Source organism: Pseudophryne corroboree, chromosome 10, assembly GCF_028390025.1.
Source record: "Pseudophryne corroboree isolate aPseCor3 chromosome 10, aPseCor3.hap2, whole genome shotgun sequence".
In the NCBI taxonomy this organism is placed as follows: Eukaryota; Metazoa; Chordata; class Amphibia; order Anura; family Myobatrachidae; genus Pseudophryne; species Pseudophryne corroboree.
The window spans coordinates 96915438-96928145 of NC_086453.1; the positions used below are offsets into that span (position 1 = coordinate 96915438).

General features: G+C 47.0%; 1 protein-coding gene across 1 annotated transcript in view; it reads right to left on the reverse strand.

Moving 5' to 3' along the window:
* Nucleotides 1-410: 410 nt before the first annotated feature.
* ARCN1 (archain 1) overlaps nucleotides 411-12708 on the reverse strand; it is an 83343-nt gene continuing 71045 nt past the window's right edge. Inside the window, exons 8-10 of the mRNA XM_063942628.1 lie at nucleotides 12433-12541; nucleotides 8903-9107; nucleotides 411-1058 (exon numbers count right to left, since the gene is read on the reverse strand). Of these exons, the coding sequence (XP_063798698.1) occupies nucleotides 969-1058; nucleotides 8903-9107; nucleotides 12433-12541 (404 nt within the window). The 3' untranslated portion in view covers nucleotides 411-968. The remainder of the gene's footprint in view (nucleotides 1059-8902; nucleotides 9108-12432; nucleotides 12542-12708) is intronic.

A 12708-nucleotide genomic window follows, 5' to 3' on the forward strand; every position in this document is an offset into this window, starting at 1 on the left:
AGAGAGAGAGAGAGAGAGAGAGAGAGAGAACAAATCAAATCGTGCCGTTTTTGAGGAAATGGACGGTGGTCTTACAGCACATGCACCCCACGGTTAGTGCATACGGAGTCACAACTGCAATGGAGATGGCCAGCCACAGAAAAGTGCTGGGATTTGATTGTGCATCAGTTGCCCGCCCAATCTTCCGGAAGGTTTATGGGAGTGTTGCGGGTGTGTTGCTGAACTGGTTGCAAACTTAAGATGCATCGATGCTCACATTGGAGGCCATACTCCAGCGGTTGGTGCAAGTTTCAATGCTGTGTCCGGTGGTGGAGTCTAAGGCCTTGCACATTCAGAATACGGGAATGATTTGGTAGTTAACATAAAGAAACCTGAACAGAGAACACCGCAACACAAGAACGCTACACATATTCCATTCTCAACTCATTTATTTGGTTACAGAACAACGTTTCTGTGTTACGGAATGTGAGTATTCTCTAAGTACTTATACAGGATTACAAAAAAAAAACATGTCCTGTCCATCCCTTCCTCAATCACTCCCCGCAACATCACTAGGTGTGCCCACATCTTCCCTTTGCCCACAAAAAAAAAATGCTCAATTTGCCTCCAAAAAATAAATTGGCTAAATGACGACCAACCCATAAAAATTAGAGTATTCCAGAATATGGAGAAACTAGTTACTAACAGGCCTAGGTATATAAATTATTCTTCTTTTGCTGCCACAGGACAATTTACATTGATCGTCCCCTTTTGCAAGCAAGGAATAAAAACAAAAACAAAAAAAAATGAAAACAAGGAACACAAATCTGGCTCCCAGCTCTGTAGGAGTGAGTATGATCTGCAGAAAAGTTTTTATGGGGTTTCTGCATGCCTGTAAAGTGCAAGACATAAAGAAAAACCCTTATGACGCTTTTATTTTATTTTGAAAGAAAAATTTGCAGCCGATAAAACCTCATTCTGGGAGCTGGTTACAGGATTTCATATTTATCCACCAGGAAAGCAGTCTCCATAGAATACCTCACAGGACTGTTACCATCCACTTGAGTCACTTTGGTCACCTACAGAAGAGAGAGAGATAATGAATTGTTCTGCTGAGACACACACATGGGTTTAATATTATCCTTTATTTAAATGGCGCCACAAGGGTTCCACAGCACCTAACAAAGTACATAAACGAAATGAGCACATAAGAAAACAATGACTTATAATAAAAGACAATGCTGGATAAGTACATCGTTTATAAACATTGCTGCATCAGTGGTCACAGCACAGTGGCAGAAACCAAGGGTTGGGAGTCTTTGAAAGGAGTATGGAGTAGATCAGTGGTTCTCAACCACAGTCCTCAAGTAGCCCCAACAGTTCATGTTTTCCAGGTCCCCTAGCAGTTGAACAGGTGTATTCATTACTCGCTGACACATTTTAAAAGACCCACAGGTGGAGCAAATTATTTTAGCTGCAATCCTGTGAGGAGACCTGAAAAACATGAACTGTTGGGGGTACTTGAGGGCCGAGGTTGAGAACCACTGGAGTAGATGATGGTAGCTAAAGGAAGGAAAAGCACATGAGGGAAGAGCACCCTGCTCGCGAGTGCTTACATGCTAAAGAGGAGGGACAGAGAGGGGTGACAGATGGGGTAGACAGTAAGCATGGAACAGAGGGTTAGGATGAGAGCTGGATGGCTTTGATGAAGAAGCGTGTCTTGAGAGCCTGTTTGACGTTATGTAGAGAGGAGGAGAGTCTGATAGTGATAGAATTCCAGAGGTAAGTTTATATTAGGTTCTCAATGGCGTCAGGCAGAGGCATTTCTGATGGATACTATTCACCCGTTATTTCCTGAGGGCCACAATGTTCATCTACCACATACAGAAACTCCTTTTATTATCCCAGGGAAAGTAACCCCAAACCTCTATCCCCTGGCAATACCAGAAACATGGCTCACACAATCAGACACTGCCTCGTCTCCTTCACCAGGCCCCGAAGCAGACAATAATTACCACTCCATTGCAAGGCATAGGAGGGTAATTTTCCTAAACAGTGCAACCGTACCTCCTTGCTAATTTTTTTTTATTTAGGCAGGTGTTATGGAATATTTACAACGCCAAGAGTCTCCTGATTCTACAAACAAAGGGCGAGATGTATTTATGATCACATTTTTTAATGTGACCAATAAGACACATTTTCACCTACTTCACTGTGGGAACATCAGTCTGTACTTTTCTTCTTGCTGGGACAGTTCTGCGATACCCAGCTGTCCTGGCGAGGTCATCACTTCCGGCTTTATGACCATTCGGCTGGGCAAGTGCCAGGCCACTCTGTGGAATTCTAACCAAAAAACGACTATAGCTGGCACCATCTAATAATGGCGTTGGCTCGCAGACACAAGCTCCGGAAAGTTGCACTTTTGCGGAGTTTGATGCCATACTGCAGCCTCATAGAAACATATAGGAACTTCTGTGCCGCATAGCTCATATATTGGCAGCCGATATTTTACATCCATATGGGGCACCTATAGAAGAGGATTTTGGTACTTACCGATAAATCCATTTCTCTGAATCCTCTAGGGGACACTGGAGTCCTATACAGTAGGGGTGTGAAGGCTTGAACCGGAGGTGTGGCACAATCTAAAATTAGCATTGTCTGCACAGCCGGTTCCTCCCCCTTCACATCCCTCCTCCCTCAGTTTGAAAAATTTTGACTGAGAGAATAGGACATGACACTATAGCCCATGGCGAGGAACCGACCCGTACAACATATCAAACAGCGGCCAAGATCTCTTCACCGAATACGGAACATCGTTTATACGAACTGTTTATACGAACTGTTTAAAACAAGAACTGAAACACAGCAGGTTGACAGCACCGAGGCGGGCGTCCAGTGTCCCCTAGAGGATTCAGAGAAATGGATTTATCGGTAAGTACCAAAATCCTCTTTTCTCTTTCATCCACTAGGGGACACTGGAGTCCTATACAGTAGGGGACGTACCAAAGTTTTCCCTCAGGGAGGGAGTGCTGTCGGTTGCCTGCAAGACTAAACGTCCGAAGTTAGATTCTCCGGACGCAAAAGTATCAAACTTGTAAAATCTTGCGAACGTGTGGGCTGAAGACCACGTCGCCGCTCTGCAAAGTTGAGTAGTGGAAGCACCCCTGGCAGCCGCCCACGAGGCACCCACTGATCGGGTAGTATGAGCACCCGTCTGAACCGGAACCTGTTTGCCACAGGAAACATAAGCCTGCCGAATGGTAAGTCTAATCCATCTAGCCAAAGACTGCTTAGATGCTGGCCAACCCTTCTTTGGCCCATCATAAAGAACAAACAAATGGTCCGATTTTCTGAAGGAGGACGCAACCTGTACGTATACCCTTAAAGCTCGGACAACATCCAGGGACGCGTCTTCATCTGTGAGACCCTGGAAAGATGGACCACTATTGGTTGGTTTACATGAAAACCCGAAACCACCTTAGGGAGGAAGTCCGCCCTTGTACGGAGTTCCGCCCTATCCGCATGAAAAACTAAGAAGGGACTCTTACAGGATAAGGCTCCCAACTCAGAAACCCGTCTAGCCGAAGCCAAGGCAAGTAATAACGTGACCTTCCAAGAGAGATATTTCAGGTCTGTTCTTGTCAACGGCTCAAAAGTCGGTGACTTCAAATATTCTAACACCAAATTTAAGTCCCATGGTGCCGTGGGAGGACGAAAAGGTGGTTGAATCCTCAGAACCCCCTGTAAAAAGGTTTGAATCTCTGGCAAGGATGCTAACCGCTGTTGAAAAAGGATGGAGAGAGCCGAAATCTGAACCTTCAAAGAGCCCAGTCTGAGTCCTCCCTCTAGACCAGCCTGCAGGAAAAGTAGAAGTCGAGATAAATGGAAATTCGTTGAATTCCATCCCCGCTCCTGACACCAAGCCATGTACAGTCTCCAAATCCTGTAGTAGTGCCTGGCTGTGACCGGCTTCCTAGCGGCAATCATAGTAGGAATGGCCGTTCGTGGAATCCCTCTGTTTCTTAAGATCCGGGTTTCAATAGCCACGCCGTCAAACGCAGTCTGTTCAGGTCGGGGTGTAGAAATGGTCCCTGAGATAGCAGGTCCTCTCTCTGAGGTAACCTCCAAGGATCTTCCGCAAGTAACCCCCGTAGGTCGGAGTACCAACTCCTGCGAGGCCAATCTGGTGCGATTAGAATGGCCCACACTCGTTCTCGTTTTACCCTTTTTAGAACCCTGGGTATGAGTGGGAATGGGGGAAATATGTAAACTCTCCTGTAGCACCAAGGAAGTGTTAATGCGTCCACTCCCTCTGCTGCTGGATCTCGAGTCCTTGACACATATCTGGGTAGCTGATGGTTCTGTTGAGACGCCATTAGGTCCACCTGAGGCAGACCCCATCCTCTCACAATCATGTTGAAAATCCGTGGATGAAGGCACCACTCTCCCGGATGCATGTCCTGGCGACTGAGATAATCTGCCTCCCAGTTCTCCACACCTGGAATGAACACTGCCGAGAGAATGAGGTCTCGTCTTTCTGCCCACAACAAGATCTTTGTGGCTTCTCTTAACGCCATCCTGCTCTTTGTTCCTCCTTGACGGTTTATGTAAGCCGTCGTCGTGACATTGTCTGACTGAATCCTGATGTTTTGTTTCATGACTAGGTCTTCTGCTAAGAGAAGTGCATTGTAAACTGCTCTTAGTTCGAGGATATTTATGGGTAGTTTGCTCTCCTGTAGCGTCCACCGTCCTTGAAACTGATGGTCCTCTAGGACGGCTCCCCAACCTCTGAGACTGGCGTCCGTCGTCAGGATCCTCCAATCCCAAATGGCGCATTTCTTGCCGGCTGCAAGGTTCCTGTGTGACCACCATATCAAGGAGACCCGTACTTGTGGTTGAAGTCGGAATCTCCGATGAAGAAGCCAGTGCGAGCCTGCTCCCTATTTGGAATGGTCGGGAATGAAATCTGCCGTACTGGAGAGCTTCGAATGACGCCACCATCTTCCCGAGAAGTTTTACACAGAGGTGCAGAGAAACGGTTTGCGTCCTCAGCACCTGAGCCACTAATCTCTGTAAGTCCTGGACCTTGCTCTCTGGTAGGAACACACGTAATAAGACCGTGTCCAAGATGAGACCGAGGAATTGAATCCGTTGAGTCGGTATAAGGTTGGACTTTTTGAAATTGACAATCCATCCATGTTGAATTAGAAATTGATGGGATGTCTGAACATCTTTGAGCAGTTGAGTCTGAGATGGAGCCTTGATCAGTAAATCGTCCAGATAAGGTATAATCGTGACCCCCAACAGTCTCAGTCCTGCAACCATGATCGCCATGATCTTTGGGGCTGATGCTAGACCGAACGGCAAGGCCCGGAATTGGTAGTGATCCGCCACCAGTGCGAACCTTAAGTAAGCCTGGCGAGGAGTCCAGATTGGAATATGCAGATATGCATCCTTTATGTCCATGGATACCATGAACTCGCCCTCTTCTAAGCCTGCAATGACTGATTGGATTGATTCCATCTTGAATTTGTAAACTCTTAAAAACTGGTTGAAAACTTTTAAATTGAGTATTGGTCTGACCGTCCCGTCTGGCTTTGGCACGACAAAAAGTTTGGAATAGAACCCCGTTCCTCTCTGGGAAGCGGGAACCGGAATAATGACCTCTGCTTGTAGCAATTTGAGAATTGCTGTCTGTAGTGCCCCTGCCTTTTGAGGGCACCGAGGCAATCCTGTTGTAAAAAATTGACTGTGAGGCCTCTGTTGAAATTCCAGCTTGTATCCCTGAGAGATTAAGTTGTTCACCCAAAGTTCTGGTGAGGTTTTGGCCCAGATGTCCTGAAAACCTTCCAGTCGGCCGCCCACCAAAGGGGACCCCAGGTGAGCTGGGAGGCAGTCATGCCACGGTTTTGTCAGCAGGTTTATCGTGCTTTCTGGTTGCTGCTTGTGAGCTGCCTATACCTCTGCCCCCACGCGGTTGTGTACCGTAACCCCTTCCTCTGGCTCGAAAGGACTGAGATCTAAATGAAGTAAATGCTGGACCCGAATAACCTCTCCTAGTCTGTGGAGTGGTTCTCGTATAAGGAGTAGGCAGAAAAGTGGACTTCCCCGCTGCAGCCTGCGAAATCCACTTGTCTAATTCTGGTCCGAACAGCATCTCACCCCCAAAGGGGATGTATTCTACCGCCTTTTTGGTCTCGGAGTCTCCCTGCCATTCTCTGAGCCATAAAATCCGTCTAGCCGATATGGCCGATGCAGATATGCGCGATGCTATTCTGCTAATATCTTTAGAAGCCTGACATAAGTACGATGCCGATTCCCGAATGTGTTCCGCCAGTTGGGTAATCTCTTCTAAACTGTTTTCCTCCTCAATAGCTTGTACCATACGGCCGGACCATGCACCCATGGCCTTGTTGACCCAAGCACAGACTATCGCAGGTCTCTGCGCTGCACCAGCTGCAACAAAAATTGACTTTAACGCAGTGTCAACTTTACGTTCTGACGCATCCTTTAAAGTAGTTACGTTAGGAATCGGTAAAATTGTCTTTTTTGACAACCTTCCTAGTGAGGCGTCCACTACCGGCGGAGTCTCCCACTTGTCCATTACACCCCTAGGTAGGGGATAAGTTACCTGAAATCGTTTCGGAAATTGAAACCGTTTGTCAGGTTGTTTCCAAGCCTCCTCTATCTGAGATTGGAGGGATTTAGGAATAGGAAACACTGCTGAACGCGGCTTCTGGGATTCGAACAAATCGAAATCTTCCGGCTCCCGTATTTCCTCGTCCTTAAAGCTTAAGATCTCTTTTACCGCGTCAATTAAGGAGTCTAGACCTGAGATTGCCGAGTCCTCTTCTGGAAAGTCGGCGTCTAGGTTAGGTTCAATTAACTCACCTTCCTCCGTATCAAGAAGAAAACCCTCTTCCTCTTCTGATATCATAGGGAGAGTTCTTTTAAAAGCCTTGCGCACACTTGTGTCTGCGTGTGCGGGCGGCGTTAACCTGATGAGAAATTCCTCCATCGTCTTTGAGAATCCCGCAGCCCATTCTGATTGCTGCTTGCGCGATTCTGCCATCTCCATGGAGATTCTATTAGCAAGGTTGTCTTCCCATGCCTTAGCCAGAGCACTGCTCCCAGGTGTAGCGTCCTTGTCTAAGCAGGAGTCGCACACCCCGGAGCTGCCAACCCGCGTGCTCTTCTTGAAACATTTCGTACAAACATAACAGGTCTTGGAGGTCTTGGTTGCCTTAGACATGTTGTTTTGCAAACCCTGTACCAGGGTAACCCGCCGCGCTTTCACCCTTTAAACTAGGAAGAGAAAGACTGGGAGATGACGGAAGCGAAGGTATTGGATCCGGCTGGCAATTTCCTGTCCCTTTCGTATATAAAGAGGGAGCAGTCCAATATCCTTATTTTAATTAAATTAAAAAAATAAAATAAAAAATAAAACACCAGCCGACTCGCAATCCTCACACCCCAACTGTAAATCAGCTACGATGTTAGAGTTGGTATTCGCTTGCTTCTGTGAATTTTCTGCGGGATCTTTGCAACAGAAGTCCCTTGAAAATATAAATTGTAAAGTTATATTACTTTTCAGGAGATCCTCATATACTGTAAATATATTTTACACCAGCAGAGGGAGCTCTAACGATCACTCTTCTATATGTTTCTATGCACTATGCAGGCAGTGCAGCAGGGGGAGCTAATTTTGAAAGAAGCAGCCCTTTTCCTTACTTCTCTGGGGAGAGGGGGAGGACCCATCCATTATCTCACTGTGGCGCCATAATAATTAAATATGGCCCCCATTAAATGTGCGCCCCACATATGTAATAAGCAATTGTGAAAAAGGCACTTGCTGTTTACTTTAAACACGGAGATGTGGTGGGTGATATCTGTTCCCCTCCCTCCGCCCGCTGGCTGACGCGCGCCGAGCCATCGTCGCTCGGTGAACAGACTTTCCCCGCTATCCGGCGTGCTCCGGACCCGCTGGCCGGCGCGCGCCGTGACAACCCTGTAGCGGCGCCTGTGCTCCGCTTTGGCTGCCAGTGTCCGTCGCTGTGCAGCGCGCCTCCCTGCCGTCGCTCCCTGCTCACAGGGAGAAAAGGCTTGAGTCCCGCGCCGCACTCTGCTCCCGCGCCTGTAGTTGCAAGAGGGATCTATCTTTTACAGGAGGCAGCAGTTAAAGTTTTACTTTCAAGAAAGAAAAAAATAAATAAATTATAAAATACATGAAGTACCCTAGTCCTAAGCTACCTTCTCCCTTCACCAGTACTCACTGTTAGAAGGCTGGAGGATCTCCTGTGTAGAGAGGCAGGTCCCTTCAATAGGGATCTTTGTCTCTGTTATAGTAGGCAGCCTTGTCCCCCTTTTATTAGGGTTACGCAGCCCCTTTTAGATTTTTGTCAAGAGCTCAGTGCTTCACCTCAGCACAATTTTTCAAACTGAGGGAGGAGGGATGTGAAGGGGGAGGAACCGGCTGTGCAGACAATGCTAATTTTAGATTGTGCCACACCTCCGGTTCAAGGCATCACACCCCTACTGTATAGGACTCCAGTGTCCCCTAGTGGATGAAAGAGAAAGATGCAGTAAAACCTCAGAAAAATATAAATACTTTGCTACATCTCGCACATAATCTGACGTAAATAGAATCCCATTCACTAGTCAGATTATAGATGTCCTAATGCGTTCAATAAAAGGAGACAAACTGCATCCATTTCATACATCTCCAGACCGCAGGTCCAGAAGAATTTGGATGCCTACTATTGGGACAATCACGAGGGTAAAAGCAATGCAAATTACTTCATATATTAAAGGAAAAAAACAAACATTATATTTATCTATTTTTAATCTTTAAAAAGCACCTAAACTGTATATTAACTGACCAGGCCCCATTCAGAGAGGAGGTAAGAGAACGTTATGGTCTAACCTGTAGGCTGCAGTAGTTCTTCTTGGATACAAATGACACTGTCACTGGGAAGAAGTCATTGGGGTGACCAGCGATGCTGAACTCCAGACTTCCGGACTTGTTTTTGGAGTCAATAACCGGCAGAGTCCACTCTAGTGTATTCCTTCGGCTATCATGGTGGTAGTCTCCATCTATGTCTCCAATTAGTGGAGCCCCTACGCCGGACCTATGTTTAAAGCAATACGTTAAAAATTTACAACAAAAACACACACCAGGGAGAAAAAAAAAGCAAAGGTAGTAAGGTTTTAGGACCGTGCTAGAAGTACAGAACAAAAAAAGAAAAAATTATACATTTGTTCAGTTTCTTTAGGTAAAGGAATACATTTATAAAGATAATTCCACTGATGTAACACGTTTAGGTGACACACCCTCCCAACTAGCAAGGTTGTGGGGTCACAAACCACGGATCTACGCAAAGCAGGAGACCTACTCAGGCTCTATCAGCTTTGCTCCCTTATTGGCCACTGGTGTTTGCTTAAGATGAAACCATATGGTGTCACTTTCTAACAGATGCTCTGATTGGACAGCGCAGTCTGTATCAGAGCTTTGTTTTTCAGTGTAGAGAAAATAAGTAGTGTGTGAGAATAGATTCTATCACTAATTTGGGAGGTCAGGTAGGGTATGATTTATAGGCAGACAGGATGCCGGCTCTCCGTAAACCGAAAGCGGCATCCTGTCTGCCGGAATCCCGGCAGCAAGTACCCTTGTGGGCTCACTGCGCTTGCCACAAGTTCTATTTCCACTCGGTTGGTGGGGTAGACCACCAACAGAGTGGGTATAGCGGGTGGCGGCAGGAGCGGCTACAGGGGGGGGGGGGGGGGGGGGGGGGGGGGGGGCTTACTGAGATACATATTACATAGGGTCTAATTCAGACCTGATCGCAGCAGCAATTTTGTTAGCTAATGGACAAAACCATGTGCACTGCAGGGGGTAGGGGGGCAGATATAACATGTAGAGAGAGTTAGATTTGGGTGGGGTGTGTTCAAACTGAAATCTAAATGGCTACTTTATTTATACACTGCAATTATTTACCCTGCACAGAAACAAAATAACCCACCAGAATCTAACTCTCTCTGCACGTTATCTCTGCCCCCCCCCCCCCCCACCCCCCCCCCCTGCAGTGCACATGGAGCTTAATTCAGACTGGTTTGCTGCTGCTGCAGCAATTGCTGTATGAAGCCCTTTGGGTAGTGCGCACGCACAGCAGGCATACTGCGCGTGTGCACCCCGGGAGACCCAGTGAGATGCTAAAAGCATATCAGGGATGCACTCGCCTCTGCTTGATTGACAGGCAGAGACGGTCACTGGGCGGGAGGGGGCGTGTCAACGGGGGCGGCCCGCGGCGGCTGCATGACGTCACATGCAGCCACTGTGACCCGGGATGCAGCAGGTAGTCGCCTGCCAGCACAGGTAGGCTGTGCAGGCAGGGAGCAACTTGGTGGGTGCAAAAGCATCGCTGCCGTGAGATGCTTTCGCACCCGTGCAGGGAGGGGGTAGGGCCTGACATACGGGGTGGACTAGCCCTGTGCTGGGCGTCCCTCCACATGTCCGAGTGACTGATCGTAGATGTGCTAAATTTAGCACATCTATGATCAGATCTGAATCACCCCTATGGTTTGCCCATTAGAGAACAAATTTGCTGCTGCCATCAGGTCTGAATTAGGCCCATAGTCCACTCCCCCTGCAAATTAAGTAAAAACAAAAACACAATTAACTTGCTGCTCCGTGTTACCCTGTCGACGTATAATGCTGCGCCGGGGGGGACACACATTAATAAATTAAGCGTTCACATAGGAGGCCGTACCAGACGAAGAAACTGCACCTGTCATCTACAGACACGTCCCAGTCCATACACATACATGCGCACAGCTGTACACCAGGGAAAGACTGTTGAGTCACAGATGGACAACTGCCGGTAGATGCAGACACAGACGTGGCCGTCTGCTTCCAATGCAGAATCAGCCCCTAATATGGGATATTTGTACTTCGATCCATTTCTCTGAGCCCAATCACGACACTGAGACACTGAGAAATAGCGTGCAATGACGGGTGCTTGGGCACTTTCAAGCCTCCACAAGCTCAAGCTTTTCCCTTTCCTAGTCCCAATGACTGACAGCCACTACAGGACTTCTGTAACAAAGTCCCAAGGACAGAATAATGAGAGGAGAACAAATGTTCCCAAGCGAGAACAATAATCCCAACAATTAACCATGAAAACAAATAAAGAAGAACAATGTGCATAAATAGATGGCATCCAATGTCCCCCCCTGGATAGATAAAAGGACTTAATGTACAAAAATGCCACTCACTTACAGGAGCACTAATGTTGGGGATGTACCAAAGCTACGCCAAAGTGGACACTCTGACACTGCGGTGCATATTTGGACACAAATGTATTGAATCTCTCTCTGATGAAACCACCATGCCACTGGGTGGAGAAACGCGCCATATGACCCGTGGAATGCACAACTGGAAGCCGAAGCTCCAAAACCGGAAGTAGCGGACAGAGTACATAGAGCTCACGGTTTTACCAAAGCAACGTCACCATTTGTGGATGCTACAGTTAAGGAGGCCCACTGCCAGGCCCAAGCACCTCCAGCACCTAACAGTGCGTACAGCAACCGCACATTGCACCCGGCACCAAGCAGTAAGTGGCAGGAAACAGCTGCATTTTCTCCTCAAACAGGGTAGAGGAAAGGACTGAAAGCCTAAAGTATTTACAGAAATTGGTTTTAAAGGCAGAACTGCAGATCAGCGGGTCAGATGTTATATATGTAGCTAGCAGCACAGGCAGTTATTGCATGTTGTTAGACTCTGGGGGTAATTCAGATCTGAGTGCTGCTGTGTGTTTTTGCACGGCAGGCGATCAGGTCCTAACTGCGCATGCACCGCAATGCACGCGTCGGACAACAACGATGGTTATATCCAGTCAGTGACGGGATGCTGCGAAAAATCTGATTGCACAGGCGTTCGCAAGGTGAATGACAGGAAGAGGCTGTTTGTGGGAGGCAACCGACCCTTTACAGGGAGTGTCACAGGCGTGACCAGGTGTTTTCAGGGAGGCTGTCTGATGTCAGCTGGGTATTAAACTCCCTTCCAGACCCTTGTGCAAGAACAGCAGTAATTGGTCCAACCAAAAAGAAGTCTAAAACCCATTAGTCTTCACTCACTTGAAATAATTCTTTCAAATCCTTTGATAATTCAGGAGCAAAACAATGGGAAGCATAGAGGGAGAGGAAGGTGAGCTTTGGGAGGTTAATGTTACAGTGCCTAAGCGTCCATCACTGCACTTCACAGCCCAGTTTTCCAGCACCACCGTAGATAAAGGGATGATCATACTGTACTGCTAGCAGACCTATTGACATATATTATAATCTCTTTGGCATGCCATAAAAAGGAAAATGTTAGAACAGTAATGCTTTGTAAATTCATGTAGCAGGTTAAGGTCTACAGCAAAACAAAGAAATATACTTTATATCTGCATCACTTACGGCAATGGGATTGTAATAACCACATCATTCAGCTCAAGTTTGTCCTCTTGAAGTTCATACTCTATATTTACATCACAACCGTTCCCACTCTCTGAAGGCCAGCAGTTAACTAGGGATCAAGAAGAAATGTGTTTACATACAGAGGCTAGAGAAACTAGTTGCTATGGCGCGTAAAATATCAGCATATCAGAACTGTAAATTAGCAATTCCCTTTGACATGAATGAAGTATAGTTAAATACACAACCCCACAGTAATCATGTGGCTGTAGCATAGAA